Source organism: Piliocolobus tephrosceles, chromosome 9, assembly GCF_002776525.5.
Source record: "Piliocolobus tephrosceles isolate RC106 chromosome 9, ASM277652v3, whole genome shotgun sequence".
Taxonomy (NCBI): domain Eukaryota; kingdom Metazoa; phylum Chordata; class Mammalia; order Primates; family Cercopithecidae; genus Piliocolobus; species Piliocolobus tephrosceles.
In genome coordinates, this window is record NC_045442.1 from 86276923 (window position 1) to 86294077 (window position 17155).

General features: G+C 40.8%; 2 protein-coding genes across 6 annotated transcripts in view; one reads left to right on the forward strand and one right to left on the reverse strand.

Moving 5' to 3' along the window:
• PARG (poly(ADP-ribose) glycohydrolase) overlaps positions 1-9370 on the reverse strand; it is a 134024-nt gene extending 124654 nt beyond the window's left edge. The window contains exons 1-3 of one of the 4 annotated variants that reach the window (XM_023230121.1): positions 8853-9370; positions 2076-2142; positions 185-1171 (exon numbers count right to left, since the gene is read on the reverse strand). In XM_023230121.1, coding sequence (XP_023085889.1) covers positions 185-1171; positions 2076-2142; positions 8853-9069 — 1271 coding nt within the window. In that variant the 5' untranslated portion in view covers positions 9070-9370. The remainder of the gene's footprint in view (positions 1-184; positions 1172-2075; positions 2143-8852) is intronic. The other 3 variants (XM_023230122.1, XM_023230123.1, XM_023230124.1) reach the window with 3 other exon arrangements.
• The window catches only part of LOC111554533 (mitochondrial import inner membrane translocase subunit Tim23), a 30707-nt gene continuing 22910 nt past the window's right edge, over positions 9359-17155 (forward strand). Inside the window, exons 1-2 of one of the 2 annotated variants that reach the window (XM_023230125.1) lie at positions 9359-9644; positions 12377-12435. In XM_023230125.1, coding sequence (XP_023085893.1) covers positions 9539-9644; positions 12377-12435 — 165 coding nt within the window. In that variant the 5' untranslated portion in view covers positions 9359-9538. The remainder of the gene's footprint in view (positions 9645-12376; positions 12436-17155) is intronic. The other variant, XM_023230126.1, reaches the window with a different exon arrangement.

Consider the following 17155-nt stretch of genomic DNA (forward strand, 5'->3'; position numbering starts at 1 on the left):
TGTTTTCTGTTTCTAGCCTTTTTAGAGTTTAAACTTTAGAGTTTAGGTTTAAATTTCGCCTAAGTAGTTAACAAGAAACAAAACCATTTCTTTGCTTTACTAGAAATCATAGCTTCGTTAAACTCCCTTACAAAACTATAAAGCATATTATGCTATTGGAGAGATATTCCTCACAGAAAATTACCTTCTGTCCTCTGCTTTGGGCAGTCTCATGAAATGATCTGTGATTTTAGAATCCTTTCTTCCATGTTGCTTGGAATTTCTGCATTCTACATTCAGGCTAGAAATATTTCCAGGTAGTTTAGCATTTAAATCATTCATTCCAGTGCGACTCTCTCCTCCTTCAAATTGGAAATGTAATCTAACTTCACCTCCCTTAGTAGAATACCGTTTCCTAAATTCAATGTCAGCGTCTCTTGCTTGGAACCTTGAAGGTTTATTTGTTGTTTGGGAGGAACTACCATCTTCTTGTTCATCAAAACCTGGACTTGTCTCCTCATCTGCTTCTGAGTCTTGACAACTATTTTTAGAATTATCCACATCCATCGGTGACTCGGGTTCACTCTCCTTCTCAAATGGAGGAGAATTTCCTAGGCAACTTTCTTGTCTACTCAATTTGTTGTCATTTTTTGGTCCAGTACCAACATCCTCAGAGCCAGCATCTGACAATGGACTCTCTGGCACGACGTCTATCTCCTCTTGCTGACAGCTTGCACAGTCTTCCCCAGGATGGCAAGACTTGCTGCACTTCTGGTGGCTTCCAGCTTCTCTGGCCTGTTCATCTTCTGTAGTCTGCTTTGCATTTACAAGCTTTACCATTGTGAGAAACTGTTGATTGTCTCTATTTTCTTCACTATCTGTGTCACTGTGATCTTCATTTTGAGGTGACCGATCAATGTTAGCATTACTAAACTGCTCCGGTACCAGGGTTACTGTCTGAGGTTCACTTTCCAAAAGCTGCTCCATGTGTTTCCCTTCATTTTGCCACTTACACATTGCTGCAGTCTGATGCTGGTTCAAATACTGTGTACTTTTTTCAGTGGGTGACTTATCAAGACTTAGCTGAGAAACATTTTCTAATTTTTCTACATTATGTTGGTAAAAGTTATCTTTTTGTACAGAACTCATCACGGATTCTATTCTTGTATTGTTGTTTTCTTTACTATCCAAACTACAAGAGAACAGAAAGAACTAAAAACAACTTATAATACAAAAAAGTCACTTATCCAATCATACCCCCAGTGTCACAGCAGTAATTAAACTCCCTTTAGTTACCTGAGCACATGTCTTCCATGACTCCATGCCTTTGCATGTGCCCCTAATGCCCTCCCTGCAGCTGTGTGTCTGGCAAACACCTGCCTTTCCTTCAAGTCATAAATGTCACTCACTTCTCTATGCAGTCTTACTTTAGGGACCAAAAGTAAAGTTGAACTTTTGTTTCTTCTACACACTAACCACCACTGTGCCTTGCTCATACCTTTACTATTGCATCCATCACACTAGGCAGTAAGTATGTGTTTTTGTGTGTGTGGCCACTGCTACACTGTAAGTATCTTAAAGACACAAACTGACCGGGCGCAGTGGCTCATGCCTGTAATCTCAGCACTTTGGGAGGCCGAAGCGGGCGGATCACGAGGTCAGGAGATCGAGACCATCCTGGCTAAACCTGGTGAAACCCCGTCTCTACTGAAAATACAAAAAATTAGCCAGGCATGGTGGCGGGCGCCTGTAGTCCCAGCTAGTCGGGAGGCTGAGGCAGGAGAATGGCGTGAACCCAGGAGGCAGAGCTTGCAGTGAGCCGAGATCTCGCCACTGTACTCCAGCCTGGGCGACACAGCGAGACTCCATCTCAAAAAAAAAAGACACAGACTATTCCTGTCTCATCTCAGTATTTCAAGTATACAGGACCGTCCCTGGCACACAAGACTCTCTAAAAAATTACTTTTAAGGTGATTTTGAATTAACATAGATAAAGGAGAATAGAAAAGCATGAACAAAGAAAGAAAATACTAAAGCAACAAGATAAAACATCCATGTATTATTATTCATCTCTCTATATAGGAATGTCTCTATACCTTTCTGATTCCGCTGTCTTGATTCCTTTAGTGTCCATCCAACTGGTAATAGTCTTTTGTTTGAAAACTATAAAAAAAAAATGTATATTCACACATTCCTTCAAACAGAAAACATATACAGCATATTATACATACAAGGAACTATACTAGGTTCTACAGGTTAAACAAAAGATTAATAACTCAAGTATTTGCCCTCAAGTAATGCCAGTAAGATAGGAACATAAATGTTAATACGTATGACACAGGGTAGAAAATGACTGCTGCCTAAGAGAGTTGGTATGGCCTAATGGATAACAGCATAGGCTATGGAATCAGAACATTTGCATTCAAATCCTGATTCTCCCATTAGCTTCCTAAGTTACTCTGTGAGGGGTCATTTCTCCGTATCTTAGATCCCTCATTTGTAAACGTGCAAAATAACTGTCTCTCATGAGATAAGGCTTAATTTAAGTAAAAATAGTTTATGTGAAGTGTTTAGGGCATTATCTGGTTTATGCTTAGTAAATGTTGATTCTTCATTATCATTATTATTAAAAGAGGTCCCGATAAACGAATTAAGGTTATTTCCGAGGAAGACACTACTTCGGTGAACAGGAGAAACTGGGGCATAATCGGTAAGATTTCTTTGGAAAAGGTAAGGCTTGAATTATGCCTTGAAAAGTAAACATGCAAGTCACATAAAAAGAAAATTATAAGCAAAAGCACCAATATCAGGGAAATATAAAGAACTTAAAAAGAAAGCAAAAGAAAATATGGTTGAAAAGTCAGCCAGGATCATATCATACAACAGGATCTTGAATGACCCACAAAGAGAAGTACAAAAAATGTGTTGAAAGATACGATTCCTCTCATCTAGGAGGCTCACAGTCATGCATGACAGCCTGGAGGATAAATCTGAGGGGCAAGAGTGAAGAGCTTATTGCCAGAAACCAGGGAGAGAGCTACTAGTCCAGGTCAGTGGTTCCTAAACTATCTGGATCATCAGGAAGCCAGGCACACCCAGTCCTACTGAATCAGAATCTATATGTGAGTAGGATGAAGGCATGAGGGGAGCTGGAATCTTTTTTTTTTTTTTTTCCAAAAGTGATTTTGATAATCCACTAGATTGAACAGTGACTGGCCAAGAACATAAACTAGTCCTTGTGAGAGTAGTAAAAGTGAGGAGAGTCATTACAGACTTCACAATAAGAGGGGAAGTTAAAAGTGACTTTAAGCTTTGGGCTTGAGAGACTTGAAAAATAATGACAGCCTTAAGTAGAAATATGGAATATAAGAGAATTGTGTTTAGGGAAAAAGTATGATTAGGTCGATTCTGCCTACACTAAATTTGAGATGCCAAACAAGTAACTAGATAGAAAACAATATCACTACTTTTGGCTTCCTAAGGTTTCCTTCCCAACACACCAGCAGATAGTAGCAACAGTAGAATTGATAGCTCAGGAAAGGGAGATGCAATATAAATAAATACAAGCCACATTTTATATAATCATTAGAAGTAAGTATGCTGTCAAAATTTAATATATTGAATAGGGATTAAATGTACATCATATTTTAGCATCAGAAATAAAATCTTAAACATTCGCAAATGTCTAAGATTTGAGATATTCACTAAATTGAATGTAAGAATCTTAGCACGCTAAGTCACAGGATCTTTCTTATTTACCTACCTCTCCTCAAATACCATATTGAGCAAAACAGATGCAGGCTCAAACAGACGAAAATAAGTGGTTTATTTTTCATTGAGATAATGGCATAATCAAAATACATTTCAGACGGGGAGAATTTTATACCAGAAAAATATTCAGTTGCTATATAATCTTTACCTTCCACAAAATACTTATTTTTTTTTTTTTTTTTTTTTTTTTTTTTTTGAGACGGAGTCTTGCTCTGCTGCCCAGGCTGGAGTGCAGTGGCCGGATCTCAGCTCACTGCAAGCTCCACCTCCCGGGTTCACGCCATTCTCCTGTCTCAGCCTCCCGAGTAGCTGGGACTACAGGCGCCCGCCTCGTCGCCCGGCTAGTTTTTTGTATTTTCTATTAGAGACGGGGTTTCACCATATTAGCCAGGATGGTCTCGATCTCCTGACCTCGTGATCCGCCCGTCTCGGCCTCCCAAAGTGCTGGGATTACAGGCTTGAGCCACCGCGCCCGGCCTCCACAAAATACTTATAATCCAACTAGTAAAAATCTTTGATTAGTGTTTCAAAAATAGTTTCTATCACAAAAAAGTAATCATGCATAGTGATTTCTTATTGTTAAACACCATTACTTCAATGATTTTATTTAGCATTTCTGCAGCAGATCAGGCTTCAGAGAAAAAATGAACCTCAGTCAGAGGGAGTAAGAGGATAAACCATCTGATTCTGAAACTTTTTCTATAGTTCTGTATTCTCTATTTATTTTCTTTATATCAAATACAGCAAGTATAGTTTAGAAAATCCTCAAATTGGGCCAGGCGCGGTGGCTCACTCCTGTAATGTCAACACTTTGGGAAGCCAAGATGGGCTGATCACGAGGTCAGGAGATAGAGACCATCCTGGCTAACATGGTGAAGCCCCGTCTCTACTAAAAATACAAAAAATTAGCCGGGCATTGTGGCGGGCGCCTGTAGTCCCAGCTACTCGGGAGGCTGAGGCAGGAGAATGGTGTGAACCCGGGAGGCGGAGCTTGCAGTGAGCTGAGATCGTGCCACCGCACTCCAGCCTGGGCAACAGTGCGAGACTCCATCTTAAAAAAAAAAAAAAAAAAAAAAATTCCTCAAATTACAAACCAGTAATATGCCAAAACATTCATTTTTTGAGTTGGTTTAGAAGTTAAAACATCTTTTTTCCATAAATATAAGGATTAATGTTAAGATGCAATGACTAGGTTCCTACAACACACACGAAGCACATACTCCAGTGATAAGTCTACAGAACCTAAAGACTGCACACATCATTTCATGAAAAACCAGGAGTGTTCCAGCAATGGTGAGGAAGAGAGCTCTCTCATGTAGCCCTGACTCTGAGAATGTGTTTTCTCTCCAGTTTCAGGTTTCCTGAAGCCTGAGGAAGGGATGAAGGAGGAAAAGCAAGAGGTGAGGAACCAGTATCTTCTGCTAATAAAACATTGATCAGTCCTTCTTAGGGCCTCAGAGAAAGGACTGCTTACTGCTCTTTGCAATATCACTACTTTTGGCTTCCTAAGGTTTCCTTCCCAACACACCACAGGACTGTGTCAGAGCTTTATCCCTCTTGCTCCTGAAGCATAAAATGATGCTTTCCAGGTTTCCTGTGAATTTTAACTAGAAATAGTCACAACAAGGCAAAAAGAGTGGCAGTAAGAAGTGACGAAGATACAAGATCTAGAGTCAGATCATCTTGGATTGAGATCTTTGTTCAGTCACTTACTAGTACCATCTTGGTCAAGTTGCTTCACTTTGTTAAGTCTTTATTTACTCACCCAGAAAATGAAGCTAACCACACCTACTTCTAAGGGTTATGTTGATCAATTAAAATGCAAAAATTAGAGAATATATTGTGTTCAGTCTCACAAAACACTCAACAAATATGTTATCTCCCAACATTTCCACCCAGTCTTTTTTTTCCCCACTGAGATCAGTAATTCTTCAACTTTGACTTCACACCATTTACATTTACTCTCATCAGTAACATTACTCAGTAACCAGTGTATTTTAATCAGCAGGTCATTCAATTAACAGCTATAGATACAGCCAAAAGGCACAAAATGCAATAACATTCACCTGCATTTCAAAGGCACGCTCCACTTTCACAAAAAGTCCATAGCAACGCATCTGGATAAACCCTTTATCATCACAATGTGAATAACATGCTGAGTTCTGCCAATCTGCAGGTTTGCAGATTTTTTTTTTTTCTTTTTTCAGAAGTGGGGTCTCGCTATGCTGCTTAAGCTGGACTGGAACTCCCGGGCTCAAGTGATCCTCTTGCCTTAGCCTCCCAAGTAGCTGGGACTACAGGTGCATGTCACCATGCCCAGCAAAATTTGCGATTTCAGTCAATATAAGAAACGTGCCCAGGAGGATAAATAATGTAAAATTTAAAGACACTGAGTAAATATCCATTTCTCTACCCCACCTACTTGTCCTAAGATAATTATGTATAAAAATTTAAATACCAAGTTCCTAAAGGAATCCCAAAAATTCAAACAATGGGCTTTTGATACAAATATAGTCTTTGAACATTGTTAATTGGTGTCCTGTCCCAGGTATATAGAAAACATTTAAACATGTGAAATACAGCCCCAAGTATTCATTTGGTACCTCTTCTGCAGAAATCTTAAGATCCAACCAGTGAGGACTGACTGTCCTCACCCCTATTTGCAACTAACTCCTTCTTTACATGCAAATAAGGTTAATGAAACCACAAATTATCCAGTCACAGGAGCTGAAGTTCACCTGAACACACACCTGAAGTTCACCTTCAGTCCCCTCTCCCCTATACCAAGTTCTCTGAAATCTACATCCTAAATTTTAAATTCATCCCTTTCGTATACCCTTTAAACACATCACTTATTAGACAACTGCCATGTTTCTTGCAACTAGTCTCCCTGTCTATAGTCTTGACTATCCAGTATTCTACAAACTACAAATACCCAGTCAATTTTCAATGAAATAACACAGACAATACAAGAATGCATCACACATAGTAAAGTTAAGTATTATTTCATGGAGCATTTATTTCAGTTATAAATACGGCTTATTTGCCAGGTTACATATATTTCTAACTCTGTGTACCGGATAAAATTTATGCTGTGGGTTGCAGTTAGAAAAGTCCAAAAGTCCTAGTTTAAGCCATATTTTCTAAAATATTAACCAAATGGTATTCCCACACTTAAAAGCTTTTTAGTGGTTTCTCCATCAACCACAGAATAAGGTTTAAATTCCTTAAAATGGAACTTGAGTTTCTTCATAAGCTCCTGCCTGCCACTCAGCCTCATCTGACACTCCTCTGTCACCTTATGCTCCAGTCTTACCAACTTTTGCATGTCTTATTACCTCTGCGTGTATAATTCTTTCTCCTCCTGATTTATACAGCAAATCTTCCTCATCCTTCAAGGCTCAGTGAAAGTCGGCTTGGTACTGCCCCTAAGTATGAAGACATCTAAGTGTACACTCTTCATCAGAGAACTGCCCGAGCTCTGCCCAGCCTCTTACACTGTTAACGAATGCATCCTTTTTGAAATGCTCTCCTTTGCCTGACACAACACAAGCCAGGCTTTCCTTCCACCTCTGCAGCCGCTTCTCTTCAGTCTACCCTTGAACTTTGGTGTTCCTAAGGCTTCTGCCCTAGGTCAACCTTTACTTTCTCTACATGTTTATATGTTATCTATGCCCATAGCATCCATTATAATGTTTATGCCAAGAACTCCCCAATCTATTTCTCCAGCACAAAAATATTTCTTCTCAAGCATCCCATTCTTTCATGAATCCATCCCCTTCCCTACTGCCAGCATCCAGGTCTAAGTTACAATTATTTCCAACCTAGATTAGCTCCTTAACTGAGTCTTGAGGCTCCACTTGAGTTCCTTTCCAATTCATTCTTTATTGTCCACACACCAGCCACACAGACTTTTCAACAAATAAGTCTAATCAAATCACTCCCCTCCTAAAAACCCTTGAGTAGCTTCTCAATGCCCTTAAAGCTCAAAATCCTTAGCAATGTCTACATATCCAATTTGATTTAACTTTTTTGTACCACCCTGCAGCCTTATCTCTCACTCTCTTGCGTTCACTCTATGTATCAATTACACTTCTGTTTTTGTTTTGTTTTGTTTTTGTTTTTCTGAGGCGGAGTTTCGCTCTTGTTGCCCAGGCTGGAGTGCAATGGTGCCCTCTCGGCTCACCGCAACCTCCGCCCACGGGTTCCAGCGATTCTCCTGCCTCACCTGCCTCAGCCTCCCGAGTAGCTGGGATTACAGCTGCCCGCCACCACGCTCGGCTAATTTTTTTTTGATTTTTAGTAGAGACGGGGTTTCACCACACTGGTAAGGCTGGTCTTGAGCTCCTGACCTCAGGTGATCCACCAACCCCGGTCTCCCAAAGTGCAGGGATTACAGGTGTAAACCACCGCGCCAAGCCTCAATTGCACTCCTGAAACACTCCCTTACTTCCTCCTCATCTAACTTCTACTCATTCTAAAGTTCTCAGAATAAGCATCTCATCTTCTGGAGGACTATTTTCGATCCCATAAATTAGATTAGGTAGAACAATCTGTCCTTCATCTATGAGAACATCCATTACCTTTTATTATATTAACTTTTGCTATTGTCTATCTCTCCAGATAGATTTCAAGATATGAAGGCAGAGGCCAAGCTTCTCTTGTTCAACACTGCATGCCAGGGACGGGTACAATGTCAGCTTAGACTAATAGCTCTGCACCCTGAGACCCAGAACCTGAACAAGTAAAGTTGTTTTCTTCCTATCTAGAGGCTAAAGCGTCCTACTGTTTCACATACACAATTACATCTCCTTGACGAATAAGGCAATTTCTCAATTAAACCTGATGAAGCAAACAGGTGGTGGAGTCTCCTGCCATTTTCCGCCCTATGAGTGACTGCTCATCAGTTTCTCACATCAATAGCACTTGGGAAATATGCAGCCCCATTCACCCACTAGTGGCTTTGGTAGCTCAGCAAGTGGACCTCAGCATAATAATGCACACAAGACCAGAAAGGAGTGACTGGAGCCCCTGGGTCCTCAGACTGAGACCAGAAGGTTCCGGCCGAGGCGAAGGACAAAGATTTTTATTTTCCCACGTACCAAGCGAGGTGGCGCTGCCTCTGTGCTGTCCCGCCCGCCCTGGGACGCAGGCTGGCGAGAACGGTGGGACCCTGAACTGCACGTGAGCGTCCTTGGGGTCGAGGACGCGCCTCTGCCTGCTGGGAAAGCTCCGGGCGTCCGAAGCAGCCGGCGAAGTTGGAGCGGCGCCCCAGCGGGGTCGCTTGGTGCAGGGTTCACAGTCGGGGCCCGCATTCATGCTGGGACCCGCAGCGCACTGTCCCCGGGCCGGCCCGGGCGGAGAGCCTCATTCACTAACCGTGAGAGGAATGGACTGCACCTCCTCAGCGCCTCCCCGCACCATTCCCTCTCCGCTGCTTCCTGCTTCTGCAATTGCTGACCCGCCGGCCTCCCAAGTCAGGCCATAAACACTCTCCTGCCGTCCTTCTTCCACTGGCACCCCACCTGCCTCAGAATGCGCCGCTTTGATTCGGGATTCGTTCCCTTTCCCACCACCGGAAAGCTGCCGTCAGGCGCTTCCGGCTTCCGGGGCGCACACTGCCGCAAAGCGGAAGTGCGGCGCTTAGCAGGAACCGGCGCCCGGAAGGTCAGCGTGTGAAGGAGGCGCTAGCAACGCGGGGGTTACCCGCTGTTACTGAGGAGCAACGGCCCAGCGGACCACCCAGACTCGAGACAGCGGCAGGAACCATTCGGTTTGCTGAGATACCATGGAAGGAGGCGGGGGAAGCGGCAACAAAACCACAGGGGGATTGGCCGGCTTTTTCGGAGCCGGCGGAGCAGGTTACTCGCACGCGGATTTGGCTGGCGTCCCGCGTAAGTATGGGGCCTACCTTGCGATTATTTCTGACTGGTTCTTGCGTCTTCACTAAAGTTGCGCGTCCCATGTTTTATGTTTTTTTGTTGTTTTTTTTCCTTTCTGGCATTTACAAGCTTCAGCACCAGTGGTGGGGTTAGTGTGTCTGCATGGCTGTTCTTTCAAGATCGAAAGGCCTTAAAAAGGGCCACGGATCTCCCGGGGAAACTGTCCGTGACTGACCTGGACTCGCGAGATCATGCATGTTTTCTTAGGTTTCTATCCAAGCCTCGTGTCTTTTGTGTGTGGTGGGCCGTCTGATTGGCCCAAAGAGTACAGCCCAGCCTTGGGAGTAAATGTATTCCAAATAGCAAGCCGTAGTTAACTTTTTAGTACACAGCGACGTATTCTGAACCCCCAAGTAGCCGTCAGGGTAGAACATTCAGTAGTATTGCATATAAGTGAGAAATAAATATGACTTGGGACAGGCTGGGAAACCATCTTTAGGAGCTAGGAAGTAAGCTGAACTTTAAAGGTGATATATAGACATGAAGAAAGAAGCCAGGTAAGAATTATAGGAAAGGAAATAAGCAGCAACATAAAGGATACAGAGGCATAAATACCTTGCCTTTGCCTTTCCTCAGTCTTGCGAATATGTATTCCAGAACCTTGGTACTTTGTAACTGTGGTTATTCAACTGGATAAATAGAACTTGGACCTAAAGATAGGCAGTTGGTCGTGGATAAAACCTTTACGAAAGTACTTTCTTTTTAGAGAATCCTTGTAATATTTTTCTAGGTGTTTTATGCTAAAGGACAACAACAGCAAAATATGTTCAGACTGACTAGCGCAAAAAAATATAAAAGAAAAGACCTTTCATATCCTTGGTGTCACCTTTGTCATAAAACGGAATCTACAACACAAGGTGTTTTGTTCTGTTGGGTTTTTTTTGTTTTTAGAGTCAGGACCTCGTTCTGTCACCCATGTTGGGGTGCTGTGGCATGATTATAGTTCACTGAAGCCTCGCACTCCTGAGCTCAAACAATCCTCCCCTTTAAGCCTCCTAAGTAGCTGGGACTCTAGGCACGTGCCACCACGCCTGGCTATTTTTCTTTTTTGACTTATTATGGAGATGGGACCTCCCTGTGTTACCCAGGCTGGTCTCAAACTCTTGAGCTCAAGCCATTCTCCTGTCTCAGCCTCCCAAAGTGCTGGGTTCCTAGGCCTGAGCTACCACTCTACCTGTTTAGAACACAGTTTCATATTAATTTTAATATCTCTGAGTTTCAGAGCACAAACGGCATATACTTCCTTAATGTGACAATATTGTTACCTTAATGTGATTAAGATTTGAAGGTAAATTGAGGGACCAGGGAATGAACACCATTTACTGAACTTTTACAGTGTGCTAGCTAGTTTTCTGGGGGCAGGACTATAGTGGTTTTTTTGTGTTTTTTTGTTTTGTTTTGTTTTGTTTTTAAAAGACTCTTGCACTCACAGAGCTTACGTAATACTGAGGTAAGCCAACAAACATAAATTAAAACATTACAGTTAGCGGTAAGTGCTGTAAAAGGGAATAAAGCAGAGTCATGAGATTGTGATGGAAGCAGGATGCCATTTTAGAACGGGTTAGGGAAAACATCTTAAGGGAGTTGACATTTGAGCTGTGACCCAAATACAGTACAAATGCTTGGGAGGCAAGTATCCAGGAAATTAGCTAGTGCAAATGTCCTGAAACAAAACAAATTTGGTATGTTTAAGGAACAACTCTTAGACCACTCTGTCTTCATAGTTACAAGGGAGTTGGATCAGTTGAAGATTGTGAAATCAGAGAGGTAGGGAATGACAGCTAATGTAGGGTTTTGTAGGTTATGGTAAGGAGTTTGGATTTTCTTAAGAAAAATCACTGTAGTTGCTATGTAGACAGTGAGTTGAAGGGGCAAGAGAAAGCAAGGAGTTAGGTAGGAAGTTGTTGCTGTGAGATATGATGGTTGGACTAGGATGATAGCAATAGAGATAAGTAACACAATTCAAAATAGGTGTTGAAAATGGAATAAACAGTACTTATAATTGATGAAAAGATCAGAGGCATAGCTGATGCATATATTTGTGAATTAACTGCTGAGATACAGAAGAATCCAAAGATTGATAGGTTTTACTGTTTTCAATGTTAGTGAATTCAGGTCTGGCCCTCTGAAAGTTTGTGTTTTCTTTTGCACAGACCCACATACCTGTGGTAATGACCCAAGGATTCTCAACCTTGCCACAGTAAATCAATCGTTAATAGTAATACGTGAAGGAACTGCCTTGAAATACTTACATACAACATGTACACAGTCAGAAAACCCAACCCAACCGCTGTTTTTCCCATGGAATTGATTAGTCTTTTCTCAGTCTTATTCTGCAATTTACATAGTCACCAAGCATTCTTGTACTAAATTGAAAGAAATTAACTTTATAAATGGCCTAGGCTACACTTCCTGTAAGTTCAGTAATCTGATCTGTGACACTGCGAATATCTTACTGGTGTAAAAGCCTGAGCCACCAGTGGAAAACCTGGTTTGGGATTGAGGATCTGAGGATATCCTGAGTCAGCCCCCAAACTGACAGGGAGGATAAAATGGGAAAAAATTTTCACCTTCAGTGAGCCTATAAAAATTGCAAACACATGTAACAATCAGGAGCTGGATTAACTCTAACCGAATTAACTTAAAGAATGTCGTTGCAATGTGACATTTTGTTTTCTCTCTAGTAACTGGTATGAACCCTCTGTCTCCTTATTTAAATGTGGATCCGCGATACCTCGTGCAGGTAAGATTAAGATTTTACTAGTTTGGTGCATTATTTTACCATAAAAAAAAAAAAAAACGCCAAGTGCTATGCTGACTTGAACTATGACATACACTTCTGGAGGCAGTAAGTTTCTGGTCTCCATTCACCCTTTTTTCCTCACAAACACTAGGAGCTTGGCCTGCATCTCTCTGAAATCAGTTAACTACCTTCAAAGGCTTATTTTTTAAAAACTAGAACGGAATTAGTTTTTGAAAGCACCCCAATAAAAGTACTGGGGTGCCTAATTACAAAGTGTGTGGAGTTTTTTTGTTGTTGTTGTTTGTTCGTTCGTTTGTTTTGAGATGGAGTTTTGCTTTTGTCCTCCAGGCTGGAGTGCGGTAGCGCGATCTCTGCTCACTGCAACCTCCGCCTCCCAAATTCAGGCCATCATCCTGCCTCAGCCTCCGGAGTAGCTGGGACTACAGGTGCCCACCACAACGCCTGGATAATTTTTGTATTTTCAATAGGGACGGGGTTTCACCATGTTGACCGGGCTCCCAAAGTACTGGGATTACAGACAAAGTGTGTTTTAAAGCTCAGTTTACAATATCAGGGTTCTTTTGACTAAGCATCAAAAGTTTCAAAGAGTATCTTTTTGAATCCAAGATATATTAGGAAATATATCTTGGATATATTAGGAAAGCAAGGTTGATTTAACACCTGAAAATTAATGTATTGTGCCATATCAATTTATAATAAAGCAATCGAGGAAAGAATATAGACCATGTGCTTATCTTAGTAGATTCACAAAAATCATTTGACAACATCCAACACCCCCATTTATGATTATAAAAACAAACTAGGCTGGGCACAGTGATTCACACCTGTAATCCCAGCACTTTGGGAAGTGAGGCGGGCGGATCACTTGAGGCCAGGAGTTTGAGACCAGCCTGGCCAACATAGTGAAACCCTGTTTCTACTAAAAATACAAAAATTAGCCAGGCGTGGTGGTGCCTACCTGTCATCCCAGCTGCTTGAGAGACTGAGGCACGAGAATCGCTTGAACCCTGGAGATAGAACTTGCAGTGAGCTGAGATCACGCCACTACACTCCAGCCTGGGCAACAGAGTGAGACCCTATCTCTAAATTAATTAATAAAACTAGACACAGAGGGGGCTTCAGCCTGATAAATGGCATCTAGAGAATATCCAAAGCTAACATAATTTAATAGTGAAAGACTGAATACCTTCTCCCTAAGATCAAGAACAAAGTAAGTATGTTTATTCTCATTTATATTCAGCATTGTCTGACCAGGGCAATTAGTCAAGAACATGAAATGGCATTCAAGTTGAAAAAGATGTTAAACTATCTGTTTACCAATGACATGATCTTATCTATAGAAAATCAAAAGGAAAATAAATCACAAAAATCTATTAAAACTAATGATCGAGTTCAGCAAGTTGCAGAATACAAGTTCAATATATATAAATATATTTCTAGACAGTCGCAGTGAACACTACAAAAGTGAAATTACAAAAAACAGTTCATTACCAATAACATTAAAAAGCGAATACTTAGAAATGAATGGACCAGGTGCAAAACATATTCTGAAAACTATAAAACGTTATTGAAATTAAGTGGAAAGACACATGCTGTGATCCTGAAAATTTTAATATTAACATGACAGTACTCACCAAATTAACCAACAGATTTAGTGCAGTGCCTGTCAAAATCCCAGCTGGCTTTTTTTTTTGCAGAAATTGACAAGCTTTTATCCTAAAATTCATACGGAAATTCAGGGTACATTGAATGACCAATGACCTTGAGAAAATAAATTGGAGGACTTGAACTTGTCAATTTCAAAACTTTCTACAGAACCACATCATGATAGTAACATAAGAATAAATCCATAGATTAATGAACTACAGAGTCCAGAAGAAAGACCTTGCTTTTCAACAAGGATGCCAAGATAAGTCAGGGGAGATGTTAGGACAACTGGAATCCATATGCATAAGAATGAAGTTGAACCCTAACCCTGCACCATATACAAAATGTTACCACCAAATGAATTAAAGACTTAAATGTAAACTAAAGCTGTCGAACTCTTAGAAGAAATCATAGGCACAAGTAGTTGTGACTTTGGATTAGACAGTGATTTTTTGGATGTGACACCAAAAGCACAAGTGATAAAAAGAATGTTGATAGATTGTATTTAATCAAAATTTTAAAATTTTGTGATTCAGACAATACCAACAAGAATGGAGGCTGGGTGCAGTGGCTCACACCTGTAATGCCAGCAGTTTGGGAGGCTGAGGCCGGTGGGTCACCTGAGGTCAGGAGTTCGAGACCAGCCTGGCCAACATGGTGAAACCCTGTCTCTACTAAAAAATACAAAAATTAACCAGGCGCAGTGCTGGGCGCCTGTAATCCCAGCTACTTGGGAGGCTGAGGCAGGAGAATTACTTGAACCTGGGAGGCAGAGGTTGCGATGAGCCGAGATCATGCCACCACACTTTAGCCTGGGCAAAAGAGTAAGACTCTGCCTCAAAAAAAAAAAAGAATGGAAAAAGGCCTAGTGCAGTGGCTCACGCCTATAATCCCAACACTTTTGAGAGGCTGCGGCGGGAGGATCACTTGAGCCCAGGAGTTTGAGACCTGCCTGGGCAACATATGAAGATCCCATCCTCTGCAAAAAAATCACAAAAATTAGCGGGGTGTGGCGGTGTGCACCTGTAGTCCCAGCTACTAGGGAGGCTAAGGTGGGAGGATCACTTCAGTCCAGCAGGTCAAGTCTCAGTGAGAGTAATCAAGCCACTTAACTCCAGCCTTGGTGACAGATGGAGACCTTGTCTCAAAAGGAAAAAAAAAAAAATTGGGAAAAGACAATCCACAGATTGAGAGTATATATTTGCATATTATGTATCTGATAAGGAATTTATATCTAGAATATTTAATTTTTTTAACGCTTAAAACATTAGTAAAAAATAATTGCAAAATGGGCAAAGGATTTGAGTAGACATTTATGAAGATACAGAGATGTCTAATAGTGACATGAAAGCTGATCAGTAACATTAATTAGAGAAATAAAACCACAATGAGATACCTCTTTACACCCATGGGGATCAGTATAATCAAAAAGAAAATAATACATGTTGTTGAGGATGTAGAGAAATTGGATTTCTGTACATTGCTGGTGGAAACGTAAAATGACACAGCTGCTTTTGGAAACAGTCTGGCAGTTTCTTAAAGTGTTAAAAATAGAGTTACCTTATGACTGGCAATTTCACTTATGTATACTCCATACTCAAGAGAATTGAAAACCTCTGTGCACATAAGTTGTGAGTGAGTGTTCCTAGTAGCATTATGCATAATCAAAAAATGGAAACAAACCAAATGTTTATCCACTGATGAATGGATAAAAAAAGGTGGCATATCCATACAATGGAATATTATTTGGCAATGAAAAAATTATTAAATTATGCTACAATATAAATGAACCTTTAAAACTTCCTAAATGAAAGAAGCCAGTCACAAGAGACCACATATTGTGTGGTTCCATTTATATGGAATGTCCAGAATAGACAAATATATGGACAATAAAGTAGATTAGTAGCTGCCAAGGGTTGAGAGTAAATGGACAGTGACTGCTAATGGGTATGTGATTTTTTCGGGGGGTGATGAAGATGCTTTAAAATTGATTGTAGTCTTGGTTGCATGACTCTGAATATACTACAAACCACTGAATTGTACATGCTAAGTAAGTGAATTATATGGTGCATGAGATACATATCAGTAACTCTGTTTTCTCTCTCTTTTTTTCCTAAGAGACAAAGTCTCACTCTGTCTCCCAGGCTGGAGTTGCAGCAGCAGCATCATAGCTCACTGTAACCTCAAGCATAGCTTACTATAACCTCAAACTCCTAGGCTCAAGCAGTCCTTCCACCTCATCCTCCCAGGTAGTAGGGCTGCAGGTGAACACCACCACACCTGGCTAATTCTTTTTGTCACATTCTTTGTAGAGATGATGTGATCTGGCTTGTTTGCCCAGGCTGGTCTCTAACTCCTGGCCTCAAGTGATCCTCCTGTCTTGGCGTCCCAAAGTGCTGGAATTACAGGCGTGAGCCACCATGCCTGGCTTTTTTTTTTTTTTTTTTTTTTTTTATTTAAGAGTTATGGTTAGAACCTTTTATTTCAGAGTTGAATCACTAACAGCATCTGACAGTGGCTGCATTTCTTGTTTGTGTTAAGTGTTCAAATTGAAGCAAGTTGATGATTTGGACCTTGCCAGTTTAAAGCTTCATTATTTTTGAAATGTTTTTCAAATGTTATATTTTAACATTGGGTGTTCATTGATTTTTTTGCTTTAAAAGTGCCGCTTTGTCGGTTTACTCAAAATTTCAAAACTAGTTGCATGTATTTTGCTTTAATGTTGAATCTACATTTAGAGGTTGTACTCTAGATCTAGTTACAAATTCAGTATCATTGTGGCCCTGCATTGCTAGATGGGGCTTATTAAGGTTAGACATAAAATAGTTGGTATCCCCCCAAAAAACTTGTGAATTCATTCTTCATCATGAACATTTATCTTCCATTGGAATTCTAGAGGGACTTCAGACTTAAAAAAGTGTTTTGTAAACCTCATCTGTTATTGGAAATAATTAAGGAAACCTTACATTTAAAGATACCTTAATAGAAATTACATTTTGTAAAACTTTTGTTTATACTTTTGAAGGTTAGAGACATCTTAAATAAAATAGTA